This window comes from Stenella coeruleoalba, assembly GCF_951394435.1.
Source record: "Stenella coeruleoalba genome assembly, chromosome: 1".
Taxonomy (NCBI): Eukaryota; Metazoa; Chordata; class Mammalia; order Artiodactyla; family Delphinidae; genus Stenella; species Stenella coeruleoalba.
Window position 1 is genome coordinate 146,248,898 of NC_137169.1, and position 22,875 is coordinate 146,271,772.

At 39.6% G+C, this 22,875-nt stretch overlaps 1 protein-coding gene across 5 annotated transcripts in view; it reads right to left on the bottom strand.

Moving 5' to 3' along the window:
- Nucleotides 1-22,342, bottom strand: part of ENAH (ENAH actin regulator) — a 154,201-nt gene extending 131,859 nt beyond the window's left edge. For all 5 annotated transcript variants that reach the window (XM_079920085.1, XM_079920084.1, XM_079920082.1 and 2 more), the window contains exon 1: nucleotides 21,757-22,342. In XM_079920085.1, the coding sequence (XP_079776211.1) occupies nucleotides 21,757-21,761 (5 nt within the window). In that variant the 5' untranslated portion in view covers nucleotides 21,762-22,342. The remainder of the gene's footprint in view (nucleotides 1-21,756) is intronic.
- Between the last annotated feature and the right edge of the window lie 533 nt (nucleotides 22,343-22,875).

The following is a 22,875-nucleotide window of genomic DNA, read 5'->3' on the forward strand; positions in this document are numbered from 1 at the left end:
AACAATTCCATCCCTTTGCATCAACCAGAAGTTCAAATGACACCTTGCACTGCTTTTCTCCCTTTTCACTCTTGCCCATTGCTCTTTACTCTGCCAATACATAATTAACTCCAGATTATCCATGAAAAAAAAACAGCATGAATTTAGAAAATACTAAGAAGTAGATGATCCAACACCAACTGGCTTTAGGTTTTAAATGGCATCACATTAGAATTTTTTAATAACAATGTACCTTCCTTTATGTTGGTATTAAACTATCAGAAAATAATCTGCATACTCCATACACTCTACTGGAAGCATGGCAAGTGGTCCAGAAACAAGCTGAAAAAGGGAATTAAATCTTTTCTCTATGATTAACCAAAACATACATAATTTTATATGCAATTAACCATAATACAATACAAACTACATCCTTTTTAAATATTTAGGAAAAAAGCCTAAAATATGGCCAAACTAAATTCATTAATAGTCCGTAACGCTGTTAAAGTATGTTAACTTTACTTGAATAAACTACAAAAAGTAATTTTTTAAAAAAAATCATTGCTCCTACCACTAAACAGAAATGAAAATAATTCCAAAAGAGGACAACACAGCATGGTGGCTGAGAGCACAGAAGAGCTAGACTGCTGGGATCTGAATTCCAGCTCCACTCATGACTAGTGTGTGCTCTTCTCTGTGCCTCAGTCTTCTCATCTGGAACACAAAAAAAATACTTACTTTATAGGGTTGTTATAAAGATTAACTGAGTTAATTTATCTAAAGCATTTAGAAGAGGGCCTGGATTAAGTTACTAAACGGATGCAAAAGGCTATTATTCAGTTCCAGAGATGGAGACATGATGGTTTGTACAACTATGTGAATGTACCTAATGCCATGAAACTGCACACTTAAAAGTGATTAATATAGTGAATTTTATGTTTTGTATACTTTACCCCCTTTTTTAGGAAAAGGCTATAATCAATTACCCATTTGCTATTAAAACATTTTAATTTCCCCTGGAAGAAAATAAACTATCAGATTCTACAGGAGATGCTATACAAGTTTAGGATTCCTATAAAAATACTTTATCAATTAAGGGATGCTGATACCAACTTCTGGGTCCATACTTTTCAAAAATAAATTATAAAATAATATGTTGTGCTATGGTAAAGTTCTGATGTTCAAATTATTTAACTTGAATTTTCAAGCAAAAATTTACTCATTGGAAGTAGCAGTATCATCCCTCTTACAGTACCAGAACAAAAATACTGCTCTAACCTGAAACTACTCGGAAACAGATCTATAAAACCCTTTCTTTGAACACAAGCATTTTAGTGTATCTACTACACAAGAACAGAAAGACTTCACAGACCTTAAACGTACCCAATTACAAAAAGCAACAAAAATCTTTAAATGCCTGTTTTAAAATAAAACCTTGCAAAATAGCCCGAAACCAGTTCTCAGATTACAAAATGAGCATGTGGTGAAAAGGGACAGAGAATACCAATTTACTATACCTTATGCTGACTGACAACGTTTGTTGCATAGCAACAGGATTCTGCAGTCTGAAAACAGCACAGAACTCCTTTTCTTGGCTTGCCAAGCCACAGTTAACCCCATAGAGGCTGAGAAAACATGCAAAAACAAATTTGCAGAGACTACTACCAACATCAGAAGTCTAATGATATAAATTCTAAAACTACAGAATCAAATTCCAGCCTATTTACAACTTGAATGTATTGGTATGCCCTCACTCTCAATGTTTCTCTATGTGCTAGAATAAAACTGCTACTTAAATTTGGACTTCTCCTTTAAAACCATCATCTGTAAGAGTTGTTTTTTTAAAATCCTATGTAATAGCATACTACATACCTTTTGTTTCATAATTTAAAAGAAGTAATTGGATCCTTTCAGTTTATTTTCAAAAAATCCTAATTTATAAGAGCAAGGGCTATAATTTCGTAACAATTTAAATTTTCTCCTACTTAAAATTTATTTGAACTATTTTTATGGATTTGCCTATATAGGTAACTAGTAACTTTTTTTTTTTTTTTTTTTTTACAGAAGTCTTCATCTAAAGAACAAAAATTTAAACTTTGCAGTTATCCTTGCCGTATCTTTTTTTTTTTTTTTTTGCGGTACACGGGCCTCTCAGTGTTGTGGCCTCTCCTGTTGCGGAGCACAGGCTCCGGACGCGCAGGCTCAGCGGCCATGGCTCACGGGCCCAGCCGCTCCGCGGCATGTGGGATCTTCCCGGATCGGGGCACGAACCCGTGTCCCCTGCATCGGCAGGCGGACTCTCAACCACTGCGCCACCAGGGAAGCCCCTTGCCGTATCTTTAATACTTGCATTGTTTTGGGATATCCCCTTCTTTTGAGAAAGTTAAATGGCTGCCAAGCCCCACCTAAGAAACAGATCAAATACAGATAAAATCAATTTACAACAGTGGTTCTCAGCCTTTTTGAAGACAGGAAGGCCCTTTAAATTCATAAATTCTACTTTTAATACTGGTTGACTGAGAAAATGTGATTTAAAAGTACTTAGAATTTACTATCTTTTAAATAAATCTGTATCTTATTATAAAAGCGCCTACATACTTGAAATATAACATGTATGAAGGCAGGCATCTTTGGGTTACAAAGCTTGGTGCACACAGGGGTTCAAGTTATCTCCCTAAAATAATCCCACAGCTGCCCCCAGAGCCCACAAATTAGAAGTCATTAATCCACCAGAGAAGTTCAAACCATTTTGAAGACATGGGGTAAAATACATTCAGGTTTGGAAGTGAGACAAAGCTGGGTTCACGGACAGGTTCCACCACTTATTAGCCATGTACTCTCAGCCAAGGGCATTAGTGAGGGTGATACCTACCCTAGGGAGTAGCTGTAAGGACTAGAAGAAGTGGTGTATAGAAATACGAGGCATATTAGTTTCATTCCTTTCCTGTTGTTCAAAGCCTTACTGGATTTTATAATCCAGTCCAATCTGCTACATTTCCCATCACTTCCTTCCTATACAAACTCCAAGATGCAAGTTGAGACACTATTGGATGTGATCTTAAGGACGGAAAGTGAAATTTGAGAAGCAGCACTGAAAGGTAGAACAGTTAGAGGCCAAAGTATTAACAGCAAGGTCTTTGGATTTATGCAGGACTTTGATTTGAATCTCAGGTGTCATTTAGACCATGTGACTTTAGCCAAGTCACTTAAGCATTGGTTTCCTCTAATGTAAAACTGCAATGCTGACACAAATCTCATTTATCCTCTCCATTAAATGAAATGATTCACATGAAGCATTTAGCAAGTTGCCTGGCTTGTCTTTAAATGCACAAATAATAGCTAACACTTATCAAATATCTACTTATTTTGCATAAGTAGAGGATATTAAAAGTTGTCATATGTAATTGGCTAGCCCACGCAGTTTGTACACAGTGTGAGCAAAGGTTACCCGAAGGTTATCCTCAGAGATACTACAATCTACAGCAAGGGACTCGTGCTCTGTGCCAGGCACATGATGTGTCTTCAGGTATTGGCAAGCCTATTGGCAAGTGAGGAAAATTTATCAGGTCTTTGAGACACAAAAGTTAATAATGAAAATATCTTTAAAAACAATGAGTTAAGTTTATTTTAAACACTTGTATTGAACTAACAATGAGGTATAACAATTTCTTTGAAAGTATTCCTTTTTTCCCATTTCACCTATGTTAAAATTCAAAGGCTGATTTTTTTCATCTTCAGGTAGTTTCTAACTTACAAATGTACTTATATCAACTGATTTTCAGAACATATTTTCTTTTTTGAAACTCCATAATTCGTGGTTAACAGACTAAAGTCTAGGTAGCCAAATAGATACAAATCTTCTGTAATAATAAATGTAAGAAACAGCGTAAGTCACCTTTTTTCATTTAAATATAAAACAGGGACTTCCCTGGTGGCGCAGCAGTTAAGAATCCATCTGCCAATGCAGGGGACAGGGACACGGGTTCCATCCCTGGTCCAGGAAGGTCCCACATGCCGCGGAGCAACCAAGCCTGTGCGCCACAACTACTGAGCCTGCGCTCTAGAGCCCACAAGCCACAACTACTGAAGGCCGTGCAACTAGAGCCCATGCCCCACAACAAGAGAAGCCACCACAATGAGAAGCCCACACACTGCAACGAAGAGTAGCCCCCGCTCGCCGCAACTAGAGAAAGCCTGCGTGCAGCAACAAAGACCCAACGCAGCCAAAAATAAATAAATAAATAAATAAATTTTAAAAATAAACATAAAACATTCAAGGGAATTCCCTGGTGGTCCAGTGGTTAGGACTCCACACTTTCACTGCTCAGGGCGTGGGTTCAATCCCCGGTCGGGGAACTAAGATCTCACAAGCTGCACGGCACAGCCAATAAATAAATAAATAAACTGAACATATTTTTTAAACGTTTAAAAGTTATACAATAATTCCTGACATTTTAGAATTTAGAGTAGTAATTCTCAACTGGGGTGATTTCTCCCCCATGCAAAATTTCACTAGGAAGAGAAGTTAGCGGTGAGCGACAGGCATCTGGTGGGTAGAGGCAGGGATACTACTAAACATCCTACAATGCACAAGATGGCACCCACAACACAGAATTATCTGGCCTCAAATACCAATAATGCCAAGGTTGAGAAACCCTGATTTAGATGTAGGCATTCATATTATAGGAAAAAATACTAAACTCTTTCAAGAGAACTACGAATATCCAGATTTCTCAGCATCATTTGTTGAAAAGGTTATCCTTTCCCCATTGAATGGTCTTTGTAACCCTGTCAAAAAATCAACTGAACATAAATGTGAGTTCACCTCTGGGCTCTCTATTCTGTTCCATCCGTCTACAGGGCTAATTTATGCCAGTACCACACTGTTTTGATTACTACAGCTTTGTAATAAGTTTTGAAATCACGAAATATGAGTCCTCCAACTCTGTTCTTTTTCAAGACTGTTTTGGCTATCCAGTTCCCTTGAAATTCCATATGAACTTTAGGATGGGTTTTTCTATTTCTACAAAAATACGCCATTGGGATTTTGACAGAGATTGTACAGAATCTGTAGATCACTTTGGGTACTACTATCACCTTAACAATATTAAGTCTTTCAATCCATGAACACAGAAGGTCTTTTCATTTACTGAGGTCTTCATTAATTTCTTTCAGCAATATTTTGTAATTTTCAGTATACAAGTCTTTCACCGCATTGGTTAAATTTACTCCTAGGTGTTTTATTCTTTTCGATACTACAGTAAATGAAATTGCTTTCTTAATTTCCTTTTCAGATTGCTCATTGCTGGTGTATAGAAACAACTGATTTTTGCACGTTGATCTTGTACCCTGCAATTTTACGGAATACATTCATTAGTTCTAGTAGCTTTACTGTGGATATTTTGCATGTACTTATATTTAATGTATGCATGTCTCCCTCTGTATCTGTCATCTGGGGCAGTTAGCTCAACTGATTAAAGTGAGAGGTGAATGAGACCAAAGTCATGGTCCATACCCAAATGGGAAACTCAGGCTAGAGTTGATGTGCTGAAGTACTAACCCCCAGTACCTCAGAATGTGATCTTACTTAGAAACAGGATCATGGCAGATGTAATTAGTTACGACGCGATCACACTGGAGTAGGCTGGGCCCTTAATCCAGTATGACTAGTCTCCTTAAGAGAGGAAAAATGTCATGTGAAGACAGAGACACACAAGGAAAAGACAGACCTATGACCACGGAAGCAGAGATGAGAGTGCATCTGTAAGTCAAGAAATGCCGAGGATTGCCAGCACACACCAGAAGCTTGAAGAGGCAAGGAAGGAATTCTGCCTCAAGACTGTAACATAAAAATTCTGAGTTTCCAGCCTACTGGCCTGCCCTACAAATTTCAGATTCAAGGTACAACATCAACTCCTGTCTGAGTTTCCAGTGTGCCAGCCTGCGTAACAAATTTCAGATTAATCAGCCCCCACAATCATGTAAGTCAGTTTCTTTAAATGAATGAATGAATGAATAAATATTGGTTCTTTTCTCTAGAGAATCTTGATTGATATAGAAATTATGGGAACATTTAGGAAAATGGGGGAAGGGAAAGAGTAGATCTGGAGGTCACAAAAAATAAACTGCCTAGTTCATCACTGTATCCATGATCTGTATAAAAACCTTACTGAATTAATTTCTAATTTTAGTACTTTTTACATACTCAGAAAGAACTACAACAGTTAATCTTTTGAAGGGAAACAGGCTTGCTGACTGGATGACAGAATTTTTATTTGTATAAGATTTCCAGGTAGGAAAATATATATATATATATATACACATATATATACATACACACACATATTTGATGTGTTGGTCCTTATGCTTTCAAGTAAATATTAAATTTTTTAATCCAAATATCATTACCACCACTTATCCATACCTTTACATAGCTTTATTAAAGGAGTATAAAAACATACTGTTTAATATTAAGTTGTGCGAACTACTACCTAATACCTTTGAAAATCAGATGATTTATCTAGAAAATTAAAATAAGAAGGCCTAAAATACTCAATAATCATGAGTTTAGTTTTTATATTTCTTTTTTAGAAGTTACTGGAAGTCCCTGATTGTACCCAGCATGCTACAAAGTGCTTAGGGAAATGTGCCATGAGTAAAGGGAGCTCACGCTTGATTTTTTGAGGGAAAATTTTAGGTCTGAAGTACCAAATGAGCTGAACAGTCAACAGATGATCTGAGTTCAATAAGAGAGACTTAGCCTGGAGTAATCACTAAAGACATAAACTAGCAGAGGAAACTGAAGCAAGAGTGAGTCTGAGTGGGCACAGAGAAGGCAGCTTTCCAGAAGACAGAACAGAAGCAATGAGACCAAAATTCCACCAGAACCTTTGGGGAACAAGCAGCAGACCACTGTGAAATGAATTCATGTGGGGTATATGGACAGGCATTCCTGGAATGTTTTGCAGAGGACCCTGAATGCCAGGTTGAGACATCTGTATGCTACAGAGTGCAGGTGAAGGTTTTTTAGGAGGAAGTCTGGGAAGGATAGCTGACAAAGTAGGAACCAAGCATATGAAAGGAAGGTAGTGAGAGACTTGAGGTGGCCACTGCAGGAGAAAGGGGGCTGGTTCCTAGTGATACAAATAATGGTTCCACAGTTCAGGGGGTCTGCTTTTTTTTTTTTTTTTTTTTTGCTGTATGCGGGCCTCTCGCTGTTGTGGCCTCTCCCGTTGCGGAGCACAGGCTCTGGACGCGCAGGCTCAGCGGCCATGGCTCACAGGCTTAGCCGCTCCGGGGCATGTGGGATCTTCCTGGACCGGGGCACGAACCCGTGTCCCCTGCATCAGCAGGCGGACTCTCAACCACTGCACCACCAGGGAAGCCCGGGGGTCTGCTTTTTAAAGATTCATTTTAACAAAGTTTAAAACATTTTAAAATATAGGTTCTTTAAGAATTTAACTAGCTCCTTGCTTTTAGAGTGCCTAAAATAAGAAGTCTTTCACATTAAAAGTTAAAGAAAAAGGCAAAAGAACATTCAGGAGCTTGAACTTCATTTTTTTAACAAAGTTATGGTGCAACACAAAGAAAACAATAGCTAGAATACACTAAATCCTCTAAATACATTATGGCGAACCACAAAACAAGGCAATGGATTATTAATTCCGTTTGGCAGAAACAGAAATTGAGATTGGGCACAGCCAAGGTCTCACAGTCAGTAAAGAGCAGAAAAGCTTTGAAGCCAATGACGATTCTATTAGACCTATCTCCTCCCAAAATGAAACCACCTTGAAAAACTTCCATATCCAGAGGAATAGAAAAAGATGATGGAGGAATTCCCTTAAAGTAGATGCTTTGAAAAAAAGAATAAATGGGTATAACAAAATACTAAAGCAATATAAAATAACACTGGCAACCTGCTGTAATTAAAAGGCATACATACTAGACAAAATTTTAAAATATTATTTGCACATGACATTATTTAAAAAGGAATCAAACAAAAATATATGAAAGTCTCTACCCTCACAATACCATGTACCAAACTGATTAATGCCTCCTCCCTCACTAAACTGTAAGCATAAGGGAATGGGTATGTCCATGCACATCTTGACTTTTTTATAACTGGGTTTTTTAACTCTTTTCCTTTTTTTTTTTTGGCCGCACTGTGCTGCCTGCTGGATCCTAGTTTCCCGACCAGGGATCAAACCCAGGCCCACAGCAGTGAAAGTGCAGAGTCCCAACCACTGGACTGCCAGGGAATTCCCTGTAACTGGTTTTTGAGGATTCATCTTACTGGGCCATTTTACTAACTTTGGAATCACAGAGCAAGAGGAACCATGTGGGACGTAGGCCATGATAATGAAGAGTTTGGTATTAATTCTAAGACCAATGGGAAGCCACTGAAGTGTTTGAGAGATAAGACTGAGCTGATAAAATCTGAATTTCAGAAAGACCTGACTGCTGCATAGATCACAGACTGGATGGGGTAATACACCAATGCAATAAAATTAGAAAATCCAGCAACACATATGTAAAAATGTAACATAGGCCAGAACAGGTTCAGGGGTCTTAATATGATTCATTGCCAGACTCCCACAGCTTGCCAGGTCGCCCAGGGAAGCAAAGTCATCCTAACACACACACACCAGAAAAACTAATGAACTAACAACTTATAAAATTCATCCCTGTCAAACATCCCTCCTATGGTAACAGGAGCCTCTGTCAGTCCACGTCACCTTTGCCCTGTCAGTCTCTCAAAGATGGCAGGTATTTCAATGACAAAGCAACACAATGAGTATCATGTACAAAGCAGAAGTGCAAGCCTTCCAAAAGATGCAGGGCTTTACAAAGTCACTAAAAATGATGAGAACTGTTTCCAACTACTGGCAAAGCCACTGGCAGAAATGAAAATTGGAGAGGGACACTGACTGGGAAGGAACGTAAGGGCACTTAATGGGATGAAAAGTACTCAATATGTTCTGTATCCTGACCCGGTTGGTAGCTACACAGATGTGTATATGTAGTAAATATCCATCAACCTATAGATATACTTACGATTAATACATTTAGGTGTATGTAAATTATACCTTAAGAGGGGAAAAAAGCAACAAAAGAAGAGATGGTCCTCCTTCCTGTAAGAAATGCTAGTTCTGAATGTGAAGCCTAGAAATCCCATGGCCTGCTTGCTACCTGTGTGAAGATGAAATGGATACTCAAGATGGCAAAATGTACCTGGATTCTCAGAGACATCCATGAGCCACTGAGTGTAGTGGGCCTGGAGCCCACTCTTTCTCGGGACTTCCAATTATATGAGACAGTAAATGTTCTTAACGTTTAAGTACTTTAAGTCTGCTACTTGCCCCGGAAAGCATTTGAACAGATACCATGAGCAGATAATTGGAGAAAGCTAATGAAGATGAGATAATAGGAGGGCAAAAGAAAATAATATGAAAATATAAGTGGGCTTTGATAATGAAGGCTTTGAATATTTTGGCAAAAATGGATTTCTTTAGGATCATACTAGAAAAATCCATCATTACATGAAGTATATAGTTTCATGCGATCTCGCAATTTTTAAAGAAAAATTATGCGAAACAAGCAACCAACACTTGATTCATTCTTCTTCCATTTTAAGAATTTAACACATCGTAGCAACTATAACATGAATGTTTCCATAATTTTGTTTCATTTTTCAAGATTAAGCCCAAGTAAAGTCTTTTCTCCCCACCCCTGCTATCTCTGAAATGTTACTCCTATTCTAGGTCAATTCATTCTACATGGCCTTGTTCTTGTACCAACTATTTTCAGAAAATAAAGAACCCTTATATGATGAAATCACAAAGAAAAAGTAAATTATTCACTCACACATCAACACTTAGAAAATTCAAACACAGACTTCAGTTCATGTTTGAATGAGAGACCCGAGCATACTGGTTAAAAGCATGGGCTCTGGAATCAGACTGCCTGGGATGGAATCCCAGTTTGCTGTTTACCAGTGAGTGACCCTGGGCAAGTTACTTAACCCTCTGCGACTCAGTTTTCTCATCTATAAAAGGGGAATAACAACTGTTCCTACCTTATAAATTATAAGAGGAATATTAAATGGTTAATATGGGAAGTATTGATATTTCAGGCAGTAAGTACTCAGTAACCATTAGCTATTACATTTCAAAATCTAAGAAAACTGAGGAATATAAATGCCAACATTGGAATTGAGTTACTGGAGAACGAAAAACTTTCTTTAAATCACAGGCTTTATGTTTAAATACAAGTATACATTTTAAATAAAATTAAGACAAAAATGAGAACGGATATACTTAGAGTAAAAATAAGCTGTAAGTTTAATTTCTAAATATGTAAGAACTTTTTAAAGGTACCATATCAAACCTACTAAACCAGAAACTAAAGTGTTGATGCACTTTACTAAAGATGAAATAAAAAATCTGAATATATGGAGGAGAAAAAAGAATGAAAAACTCAGTATTATAAAGGGGTCAATTCTCTCCCCTACCCCTATTAATCCATTAATTTTACACAATTCTAATCAAAACTCCAACAGGTTTCGGGGTGCAATTTTTCTTTTTTATTTCATTTTCGTTGTAATTGATGAAATGATTCCAAAACTAATCTAAAAGAATGTATTAAGTAGAATAGCAAATAAAGTTTTGAAAAACAAGAAAATGAACAGTAACTTTCCTTCCTAGAAATTAAAATATACTACAGACTCAAAGTAATTAAGACAGTGAGGTAGTAACACAGAATTAGACAAATAACTAATGAGTCCAAAAACAGAACCAAGTATTTATGGGAATTCAGTATACAATGAGTGTGGCATTTCAAATCAATGGGGAAAGACAGATTATTCAACAAATCATGCTGACAAAGGACTAAATATTTGATATTTTGTCAAATACTAACCTCCCATCTTACACCAAAACAAATTTCAGATGGCTTAAATTTAAACATAAATGAAACCATAAACCAAAAAGTAATAGAAAAAAATGTAGGTAAATACTAATATAATTTTAAGTCGGGAAAGGCATGACACCAAAGGCAGAAACTATAAAGGTAAAACTAACAGATCTGACCTGAAATTTTAATGCTTCTTTACCAAAACAAAATTAAAAGACAAGTGATAAATTTCTTTATAAGATACATCTGGTTGATTTTACATCACAGCATCTTACAGTCACACCTCTTGATTCACCCTTGTGTCGTCTCCTCCCACCCTGACTTTGAGCTTGTCCATGTAACTGGCTTTGGCCAAGAAGACTAAGGGAACAGGATGCAGACAGAAGTTTGATAAAAGCTTGCACACTGGGGCATGATCTAATGGAAGGCTGCTATTACTAAGTGAGAGACAAACAGACACACCACATGAACCCAGTCAGGGAATGAAAAGATGAGTGAATCCAGGTGAGACCAGCAGAACTGCCCAGCCAACTCACACACGTTTTACTAGGTTTTGAGGCGGTTTGTAATACCACATTAGATAACTGGTATAATATCAATATATCTACACCATAAAGGGTTACTTATTAAAGATGGTATAAATCATTACAGGAACAACTAAACATCCCATTGGGAAAACAGGCAAAGGATAGAGACAATTCACACAAAAACAGAGATGTCCAGTAAACACATGAAGAAATGTCCAACTCTAGTATCAAAGAAACACAAATTAAAACAATGAGATAACACCTTTTGCCTATCAGATTGGCAAAGATTAAAAAGGCTGATAATGGCTTGAGTTGGTCACAATGTGGTGAAACTGGCACTCTCATCCATGTTGTTAATTTGGTAATGTGTGTCAAAAACTGATAAAATTCCCTCTGGTCTGGTAATTTCATTTATTATTCACTCAAATACTTATTGCATACTCAGAGGCCTATGCTGGGAACTAGAATATAGTCAGATCAGACAGGACCTACTAATAATTTTGCTTTTATTATTAATTTGGGTTTTATCCTAAGAGCACTAAGATGGCATTGAAGGCTTTAGCAAGCGAAGAACAATATCGCATTTCCACTTTAAGATCATTTTAACTGATGTGTAGAGAATGGGGGACAAGAACTTAAGTGAGGAGACACTAATTGTTCCAGTGAGCGTTAACAGTGGCCTGGACTTGAGCAGTGTCAGTGAGATGGAGAGAAGCAAAGGGAGGGCGACGTGATGGGACCTGCTGACAGAAAAAAGTAAAAGAAAGGGGAAAAATAAATACTACTCCTCAATTTTAATTCCAGGAATGTATGCTAAAATATAAGTATCCGTGCAGATATAAAATATGATACACAGTGTACAAAGATATATACCCAAAGATGTTCATGGCAGTGTTTTTTATAATAACAAAGATAACAAAAAAAATCTATGTCTATCCTTAAGAGATTAAGGTCACTCCAAGCATAGTGAGAACACTGTGCACTTAAAATTATTTAGATTTCTATTCAGTGACAAGATGTGGAAAGGGGCCAGTTACAAAATACATAACATAATTTCACTTCTAAATAGTATGATCTCACTTTTATTTAAAACATACTCATACACACAAGCACATTTATGGCTGCCTATGTGCATTACAGAAAGTCTAGGAAGCTATACATCAAAATATCAAAATTCTAGATGCTTTGGACTTAAGTTATTAAAATCTTTATACTTTCCATACCTTCTAAAATCTATGCAAAACCTGTACTGCTTTATAGTGAAAGAAAAAAAATAATTTTATAAAAAAAAAAAACAACACTGACCAGACATTTATTTGGATAATAGTAAATTGGTTCATTTTCTTAAAATACTGCAAATAAAAGATTAAAGAGACTAAAAAGAGATCAAAATAACTGAAATGAAAACTTAATGATTCGTAAATCTTAAATTGTTAAAAAATGAACAATTTGCTTGCGATACTAGTCGAATGTGAGATGAGAATTTGGGAGAGGAGAGGAAGGGACATCTCAGAGCAAAGCAGACACTCAAATATAACCAATTTTATCATTACAAAACCTGCACGGAAAGATCCCTTCACTGTACTGTTAGACAAGCAATTTGGACTCCCTTGAGATTTGACCTAAAGAGCTATTCATTTTATTGCACTTTATGTTCTGAGGTTCTTTATGAATCTTCTTCCCTACCAAGTTGACACATACAGTAACAGATACCGAAAAGGATAGGAGATTGAGGACCTCTGAAGCACAGTTAGTCATTTTGACTTCATTATCATCAGATGTACTGGTTGCCAAAACCAGATGTTCTAGAAGGGCAAAAAAATGTCATCAAGGTTGCTTCATTTCCCAAAGACAAAAACTTTCTCTGGTATTTGAGATTATTGTAAACAGACCCCCCCCCCCAAAAAAAAAAAACACTAACTGGTTTGAACAGTTTTCTGAAGATTCTGATGGATTTGCTTCACTGATATAATCAGTGACCTTAGTCATCCTTGCTTATTACAGGGCTACCAGAGAATGGCTGCTACCTGAGCACAAAGATACGACTCCAAAATTTGTTCAGGCCTCTCAAAGGCACCACTAATTAATGTTTCCACTTCAGCACTCCTACCTGCCCGGTTCCCTAAAGAGAAAAGCCCAATGGTTCTATCTTCAATATCTCTTCTTTAGAAAACATGAAGATGTCAATTTAAAATATTAGTCCAAAGTAACAAAAATGTCAGAAACAATGTAAGGCAAAGAAGACCATCTTCTGGTATTATTTACTCTAGTGCATAAGTGAAAATAATAATCCAAGGATGGGGAGTGGAGGTTGAGACATAATTCACATACCATAAAATTCACCATTTTAAAGTATAAAATTCAGTGATTTTTAATATATTTACAAGGTTGTGCAACTATCATCATTGTTTAATTCTAGAACATTTCCCAACAGCCCAGAAAGAAACCCCATACACACTGTGATTTGTAAGATATATGTTTGGTTATTCATATATATATATATTTGGTCTTCCTCCACAGTTCCAGGTTCACAGCTCCCAAAACCCTTGGAATTTCCTACATGTAGAGAATGATAAAGGTGTCTTTTGGTTATGTGAATGAGGTAACTTTCAGAAGCACCTAAGGATGGGAGCTAGTGCCAGGAGAACCAACCCAGTGATTAGAGAGTTGGAACTTTCAGTCCCAGCCCCTACCCCACCCCGTCCCCAGGAATGAGGAGAGGGGCTGGAAGTTGAATCAATCACCACTGGCCAATGATTCAGTCAATCACGACCATGTAAAGAAGCCTCCACAAAAAACAAAAGAACAGCCTTTTAGGCTCTCTTTTTTGAAAACTTCCACACTGGGGAACCAGAACATTTCCACGTGCCACTGTGCCGGCCCCAAGCTCCACGAGGACAGAAGCTCCCTGTTCAGGAACTCACCCTGTGTAGCAGCTCTTCATCTGGCTCCTACTCTTTAATATAATCTTTTCAGAATAAATCAGTAATCTAGTGAGTAAACAAGTTTTCCTGAGTTCTGTGAGCCGTTCTAGCCAATTAACCACACCTGAGGAGGGAGCTGTGGGGACCCTCTGATTCACAGCCAGTCCGTCAGAAGTACAGGTGACAACCTGTACTTGCAACTCACCTCTGAAGTGGAGGGTGGGTCTTGTGGGACTGAGCCCTTTACCCCTGGAATCTCACTCTATCTCCAGGCAGACAGTGTCAGAGCTGAGATGAATTCTCAGACACCCTGATGGCATCTGGGAATTGCCTGTTGGTTTCGGGAAGCCCCCAACCTCCCCCCGCCCCTGACACTCACACACACAGAGTAGAATGGGGTCAGGGAACCCTTTTGCACACACTCACTTCCCACTCCTCCTTCACTATCCCAAGACCGTAGCAACTATTAATCTACTTCCTGTCTCTATAGATATGCCCATTATGGACATATCGTATCAATGGAATCATAAACTAAGTGGCTTTTTATGTCTGACTTCGTTTACTTAGCACGTTTCCATCCATGTTCCTTTTGACTTAATTATGAGTAATGCTGCCATGAACATTTGTGTACAGTTTGCACGAATATATGTTTTTATTTCTCTTGGATGTATACCAACGAGTGGAATTGCTGGGTCATCTAGTAACTCTGTTTAGCATTTTGAGGAACTACCACACTGATTCTAAAGCAGCTGCACCGTTTAACATCGTTTTTCACATTCTTAACATAAACTTAAGAGATGTCAGACTTTCATAGAAGTAGGGGATTTACTCTTCTCAAGCCCATTTTACATGCCAAATGCTATGCCAGGGTTTTATATAATTTCTGACTTAATTTTCCTAACAACTCTGTAATGCAAAAAGCATCTCCATTTTACAGAAGGAATTCATATCTCAAAAACTGTTTGTAACCTACTCAAAAATGACTTAGTTCATAAACGTCAAAATGGAATTTGAACTCAGGTTGACTTCAAAGCCTGTCCTCTTTACCCTCTTCCATGCAACCTCTGCACTGAAATATATGCACACTGACTGCTTTACACCAAAAGGATTCTTTGTAAAAGTACATGTTAACTAAGTTTATTAGAATCATTATAAAACAGAAGCTTCCAGCGTACAGAAGTTTCTAGAAAATATAAGAGGTCTCTTGTGTGAATCATTCCCTGTTAGTAAATGATTTCTTCATGTAGAGTTACTTAATAAAATCAATCTATAAATCATCTAAGCATTATACAGATTAGTTTCTTCCATCAAAGTTATATCCACTGACAAAAAAAATCTGGGTATCTGCTACTGTGGGCTGAATTATTTCCCCCCCAAAAAATCCATATTTTGAAGCCCTAATCCCCAGTGTGACAATATTCGGAGACAGGGCTTTTAGAAGGTAATTAAGGTTAAATGAGTTCGTCAGGGTGGGGCCCAAATCCAATAGGATCATCTCTCTCTCTGTCTCTCTCTCTCTGTCTCTCTGACTCTCTCTCTCTCCCTCTCCCTCTCCCTCTCTCTCTCTCTCTCTCTCTCTCTCTCTCTCTCTCTCTCTCTCTCGAGAGAGAGAGAGAGAGAGAGAGAGAGAGAGAGAGAGAGAGAGAGAGAGAGGAGAGAGAGAGAGAGAGGGAGAGGGAGAGAGAGGGGGGGGGGGAGTGCCTTACCAGAACCTGGTCATAATGGCACCCTGATCTCAAGATTTCCAGCCTCCAGAACTTTGAGAAAATACATTTCTGTGGGATTTTGTTACGGCACCCTAAGCTAATACATCTTCCTTCATAAATATCACAAACTATCCAATTATTGGTATTTTAAGCGCTAGGAAGAATCAAAACAAAGCAGTCATTAAGTAGAGTAGAAATAAGCTAAACCAATAGACATGCATAAGCTTGCTGCTCAAACATATCTGCAAGTCCCATGATCAAAGAGACTAAAAAACAGAATGATGGCCATTCTGTTAATGGAGAATTTAATGAGAAAGTCAAGGAAAGCCGGTATCTTCCAAAAGGGCTTTGGAGTTAAGACAAACCTGAATTTGACTCTTTTTGGCTACTTCTGAGCTTTTTGTTCGAGTGAGAAACATACTCTATTTGTTTCTGAACACTATTACTGTGGTCAGGATGCTTGTTTTTGTTTGTTTGTTTCAATTAAATAACTTTATTAACATTTACTATATGCCAAATACTATTTTACATCCTATAATACCCAGTACACCTTCTAGAACACTACAGGTGCTCCAAAAATGGTGGTGGTTATTGTTAGTACATAGATTCTGGAAAAGGACACCCCAAAGTTAAGCATTTACATGAGCACCCACTATTTGCCTAATATTTGGCTGGTACCGTGAATATAAAAACGCTGTCCTACCCTCAAGGAGCTTACAGTGAAGAGGGACAGATAGATCCAGATCATTATAAAACAATGTAATAAATGCAATGGCCAAAAAACATGCAAAGTACATAGTAACACAAAGGGAGAGCTGGGAGGTAAATAAATTAAGGACTACTTCCCAGAAGGTCTGACAAGGAATCCCCTGTCAGAGGAATCCCTTGTCAAGGAATCCCTTCCTGATTTCTATTCCAGAAAACTTCATAAGCCCTTACTAGGGGAATCATTCACTGAGGTACAGCCTCAGCTCAGATTCTCCCTTTTAACTTTTACTTCCACTCAGTTTCATCTGTCAGTTTCAAAGAAGGGGGAGAGGGGCACAGGAAGAGTTTAAGTATCCTTTTCCTCCCCAACAACTGCATAAAAATTGAAATCACATTTTTCCAAATCCTTCTTATGCTTATGATAAAGACTGGGTGTTTTACAAGTTATACAGTCACCCCAGATTTAAGCTGTGTGTAGGATAAGTAACCAAAACTGTCAGTCCAGTATGTAATTTCTTCTATACCAGCCAAATGGGCCTGCCAGTTATTTTGCTTATTCCAACTGGGCTAAAAAGGTATCCAAAACCTTGACTACTGTAAAAACCGGTAAATTTTCTTCATTAATCCACATTCTTATTCAAGATGTGTTCACGTAATACCTACAAGGCAAAACAATGCCTAAATACAATGCACTAACATTCCAAAAAATGCAAATTTGGCTCCTGCCCCTAAAATTAACGTCTGTGAGAAAGTCACACATCCAAAAGCTACAAGCATAAAGGAAGATGTGGGCATAGAGACTACTATTTGTATCCTTTCATGGGTATCTCACTTGACATCTGACACAGCAATCCCTGGAATAGAATTATCTCCATTTTTATCTGTTTTCTCCATTAACAAGTCAGCATATAAACCCTGGATCTTCTGAGCTCTGACTGTGCCACACTCTAAAATGTATATTACATTTAAATGAAGGTAACAAAATCACAATAACTACTTCAAAGACTAAATATACACACAGGAAGGAAACTTAAAGATCGGTTTCCTCACCTATAAAATAAGAAGGGTGGATTAGATCACAGATGGTTAAGTAATGAGCATTCCAGGAAACACTCTATTGCCACTCTCTGGGACCCTCATCCCAATTAAACATTACTAATCATGGCACTTTCTCACCAAACCCAGAAATGCAGCTATGTCCTTATCAACATGGCAGCCACTACCAACTGGGAGTAGATAAGCAAAACACAACCTGCTTGTGGGACTTCCTTGGTGGCGCAGTGGTTAAGAATCCGCCTGCCAACGCAGGGGACACAGGTTCAAGCCCTGGTCCGGGAAGATCCCACATACCGCGAAGCAACTAAGCCCGTGCACCTCGACTACTGAGCCTGCATTCTAGAGCCGGCGGGCCCCAACTACTGAGCTTGCGCGCCTAGAGCCCATGCTCCACAGCAAGAGAAGCCACTGCAATGAGAAGCACACGCACCGCAGCGCAGCTAGAGAAAGCCCGCGTGGTAACAGACCCAACGCAGCCAAAAATAAATAAATAAATAAAATTTTTTAAAAAAAACAAAAAACCCTTCTTGCCACACTTGGACTGGATGAGGTGAAGCTAAATACCCAAAAGATTTATGTAACTAGTCTAAAACAGAACTAAGCCCTAAAACAAAAGAAGTAATATAATTGTATAATGCTTACAAGTACACAATACACACTCTTTTCCATTATCATTTGATCCTTAATACCCAGTAAAGAATTATCCCTATTTTTACATATTTTAAAATACAGATCAGTGAAATAATGTAATCAGCTCAAGGTCAGCCAGCTAATAAGTGGCTTGGATGAATCCTCACAACTCCACAACACCTTTTTCCATGAGAAAGTCACAGAACAGTGAGTGGAAGCCTGGACTATTTAATATGGACCTAAGAATGTCAATCCAAAATCTTCTGAGCTCTTCTTAGCCACTAGGCTACATGCAACTATTTTAGATCAGACAAGCTCCTCTTTCTATCAAAATAAGATCTTGAGTAACTAACCAACTAAGTAAAAATGTAATCATTTAAAAGGCATACACTATATTAATATTACATATATACACCTACCTCAATCATAAATCTTATACTTTTGAAACATTACATAAATGAACAATAGGAACAGAACCCAACAGTTGGATGTTACACTAACAAAAGTACCAGTTTTTTGGGTCTCAACCCTTTCACTGTCTTATGTAAGAAATACACTTTCTCATTTCTTAAATTCTTATCTGTAAGCAAAACATTAACAAGTAATTCTATATACAGCTTTTTACAAGTACAGAATGCCGTTAAGATTGTTTCACGAATGTAAAGTATTATTCTGTTTCCTTCTGTATAGGAATTATTACATTATACCACAATGAGCGTGCTATTCCTGAAATTACAGTCATTTGAAAGATCTTATCACAAATGCCTAAACCGCCAACATATTTAGCATATCCTCTCTTCAGAATCCTGACCAACTTAAATGGAAATTCCTACTCATGCACTCCTATTTCCGGATGGCCTTTAAAACATCAGAACTACTCCTTAATATAAATAAGAGAGACTCGACTTAATAGCATAACATTTATGTCCTACCATACTTGAAAGCATCATTTGGACTAAGTCAAATATGAATATAACCTGAAGAGCCGTTTCTTAAGCACCAAAATATCCCAGAGCTTTTTGCAGCCAGCACAAGAACCTTTTACTTTCATACCACACCATCCTGCTTTTACAGGTATCTAAGGAAATGTGTATATATGAGTTGTACAAACCACCTACCAAATAATCCAATGCCTTCCAAAGTGAAAAGCTGATCCTCTTTTCTGCTCTTAAATTATTCACAATTAGTCTACAAAGAATTACTGTAGACTACCTGAACAAACTTTTCTGACCTGTGTACCATGTTCTATATTTATGCTACTGGAAAGAATCAGTGTGATTCATCCCTCTCTACATTTAATAAGGAATAGAGCAGGAAAACGGCTTAAAAATTACAAGTTACTTTTTATAAGAAAAGGAACTTTTAAGTGAAGACAATTTACTGTTGACAGACTCTCAACTATACATGATAGTGATCAAACTTCACTGAATACTTTTAACGCTTTTTTTTTTTTTGGTTCACCACCTCTGAGTATGACAACTTTACGATCATTTTATTTTAAAATATCCCACTTTCATTGTTTTACATTTCTCAATGTTGAGAAAATTTTACCCAAAGTTTGGAAAAATTTGATAAATTCTTGTCTGCAAGACTCCTATAAGCATTAAATCTTTAAAGCAGAGATCAACAATATGTTGTATTACAAGATGTTAACATTACAGATGTTTTATTATAGTTCCTGAGTCTTCAAGGACATCAGTAACTTGATTAAAAAAAAAACACGCTCAAATGCATGACTCGCATTTTTCAAGCCACATTTTATGAAGATTATGTTTTTTGGTTTGTATGCCATAATTACATTTTGAACTGATCCATTATATCTGAAAATAACTTGCATGTGAAATCACTAAGGAAAAGGGTCGCTTAGAAACACAGCATTAAAAACAAATTTTAAAGCCTTCAAATAAAGGTCTGTAAGTTGGAATTCAAGAAAAACATAATTCAAATTCACAGTAAGCTGAAGTGAAAACTCAACACAGCTTATACCACACAAAATATATATATATAAACAATGTGGTAGTGTTCAACCTTGACAGAAAAAAAGAAGTTTAAAATGAAAACTACTTAAATTGAGAAAGAATTCCAATGACATGACATTTTCTTGCCAAAACGCAGGAATGTGTAGATTATATCATTCAAATCTCATTGTATTACATTATAAAGGTCTTGGCAACGGTTAGCCATTAATCTTTTAACACAAAGGAGATTCAAATCCAAATGAACTGTAAGACTATCTCTTCCAGAAGACAGAAATGGAGTAATTTACTTTATCCACAACTGTTTAACCTAAAAGGAAGGCCGAAAGGATGATAACGCAGAATGGATCAGCCTTCAGTCTACCAAGTCCCATTTCTCACGAAGTCTTGCACCAATCCGAAAAGAGAAGGTTAGGGACACAAAACAAGCTTAGGAAAGACTGAAAAAAATCTCCAATGAATGACACACCACATCACGGTTTATTCTCTTACACAATTGGAGAAACAAAAACGAAAAATATCACACCATATGTTTCATCGTATCAATTAAAAAAATATTTTACGGCCGTACCTTCAATTCTTTGGGGCTGAAAAAATAATTTAGCTTCTGTTTTATTGATTACAGAGGAAAAGGAAAAAGCAGCTGCTGCAATGCAACACAGGCTGCTACAGAGGAAGGAGAGAAAACGGTTTTCCAAACAAATCCCTCTCCCGCCCCCGTTTACACACCCCAAACAACTTACTTATCCCAGTCTTTCACTGTGTCCCCCCAAATATAAACCTAATAAATTCTTTCCCTTCCCCCACCATCGTGAAATTTCACCTTTCAGAGCTTTCACCTATCGCTACCAGAGCACTTTATTCCCCACAGAAATTTCACATCTTTCAAACTTTTCTCCCTTTTTTAATTAAACACGAGAGTTTTGTTATAAAAGTGCACGAAATTTTTACATACAGACGGAAAAATACCTGTTTCCCAGCAACATGCACGCTTCGATTCTCGAACCCCTCCCCATCTCCCAGGTTTGGCTTGCAAGGCTGGTGGGGGGAGGGAGCCAGGAGCAAATTAAATTTAGGAAGGGAAATCCTGGGCGAAAGAGGAGCATTTGAGGAAAAACGGGACAACGTCGAAAAGAGGACCCCCCCCCCCATAAGAGGGTTGGGGAGGATTACAAGAAAGAAAGAGAAATGAGAAGGGACAAAGGGGGAGGGGGGAGAAAGAGACCAGAGACCAGGGAGACGCGCCGGGCCGGGAGAGGGAAGGCGGGGTCCGGGGAGAGCGGGGTCGCGGCTCCCGTGGCACAATGGCCCGCCGGCCCCCGCCCCGCGCGCCCCTCACCTCATGGTGTCGGCCGCGCTGAGGCTTCCCCAGCAGCCGGGAGACGCGGGAGGCGCCGAGCCGAGGGGGGTCTCTCCTCCAGGGGCGGGAACGCAGCTCGGCGCCGGGAGACAAGTGTCCAGCTTCTCCTTCGGGCGGCCGCGGGGCTACACCATCTCCTCGCACAAAGCCGAGGCGCCGGCCCGGAGTGGGAGAGAAGAGGGCGAAAGAAAAGCTGGGGAGGGGGCGGAGAGGCCGAGGCGCCGAGCGGGTCCCGCGGCCGCCACAGCCCCCCACCTCCTCCTCCTCCTCCTCCTCCTCCTCCCCCGGGAGCTTCCTCGGCCGCCCTCGGAGGGGTGCCCGCCGGGGCCGCGCGCCCGGCTGCAGCTCCACAGGCCCGCGCTCTCCGCGCCCGCCGCCGAGGCCGTGTGCAACCGGCAGCTGCGGCAGCCGCGGGAGGAGAGCCGGGATCGCCTCGAGAAGCCCGGGAGGAGGCGGGGCGCGCGGCGGAGGAACACGCAGGCGCCGCCCTCCTCCTCCCCTTCCCCCGGGGGCGAGGGGGCGGTGAGGGGGGGAGGGGAGGCGGGGGGCCGGGCGTTCCCCTGCCGCCGGCCGGACCCCCCGCGGGACTGCGGAGAGCGGGGAGGGGCGGGAGCGGGCTCGGCGACTACGGGTTAGCAAAGGCTCTTTGTTGCTTTCCCACCCCGCCTCCCCAGCACCCTGGGATCGGGGCTGCTTACCCCCCGTCCGCAGCCGGCTAGGGTTCCTCCCCCGGGGTTGTCCTTGGCCGTCGTCCCCCCCCCCGGTCGCCTACCGCTCCCCTGAGACTGGGGGAGCTCCCGGGCCTCCCCCGCGCCGGAGTGTGGAGACTGGGGCGCCGGGACCTCCCGGCGCGGGACCTGCGGCCACCGGCTTGCGAAGCCAGGGGGCGGCAACCGGGATGCGTGACTGGGCGCCGGGCCGGGGGACTCCGGATCTGCCCGTCCGGGTGCCCTCGTGCGGGGCTTGTCTTCAGCACGTCCTGTTGCTATCTCAGGAACGGGACCTGCCAGTCGATGGGCAACCCGGCCAGCCCCACGGCCCGCCCCAGCCGCGCGCCGCTCCCCGCGATTCCTCTGGGGTGGGGGGAGGGAGTGGTGT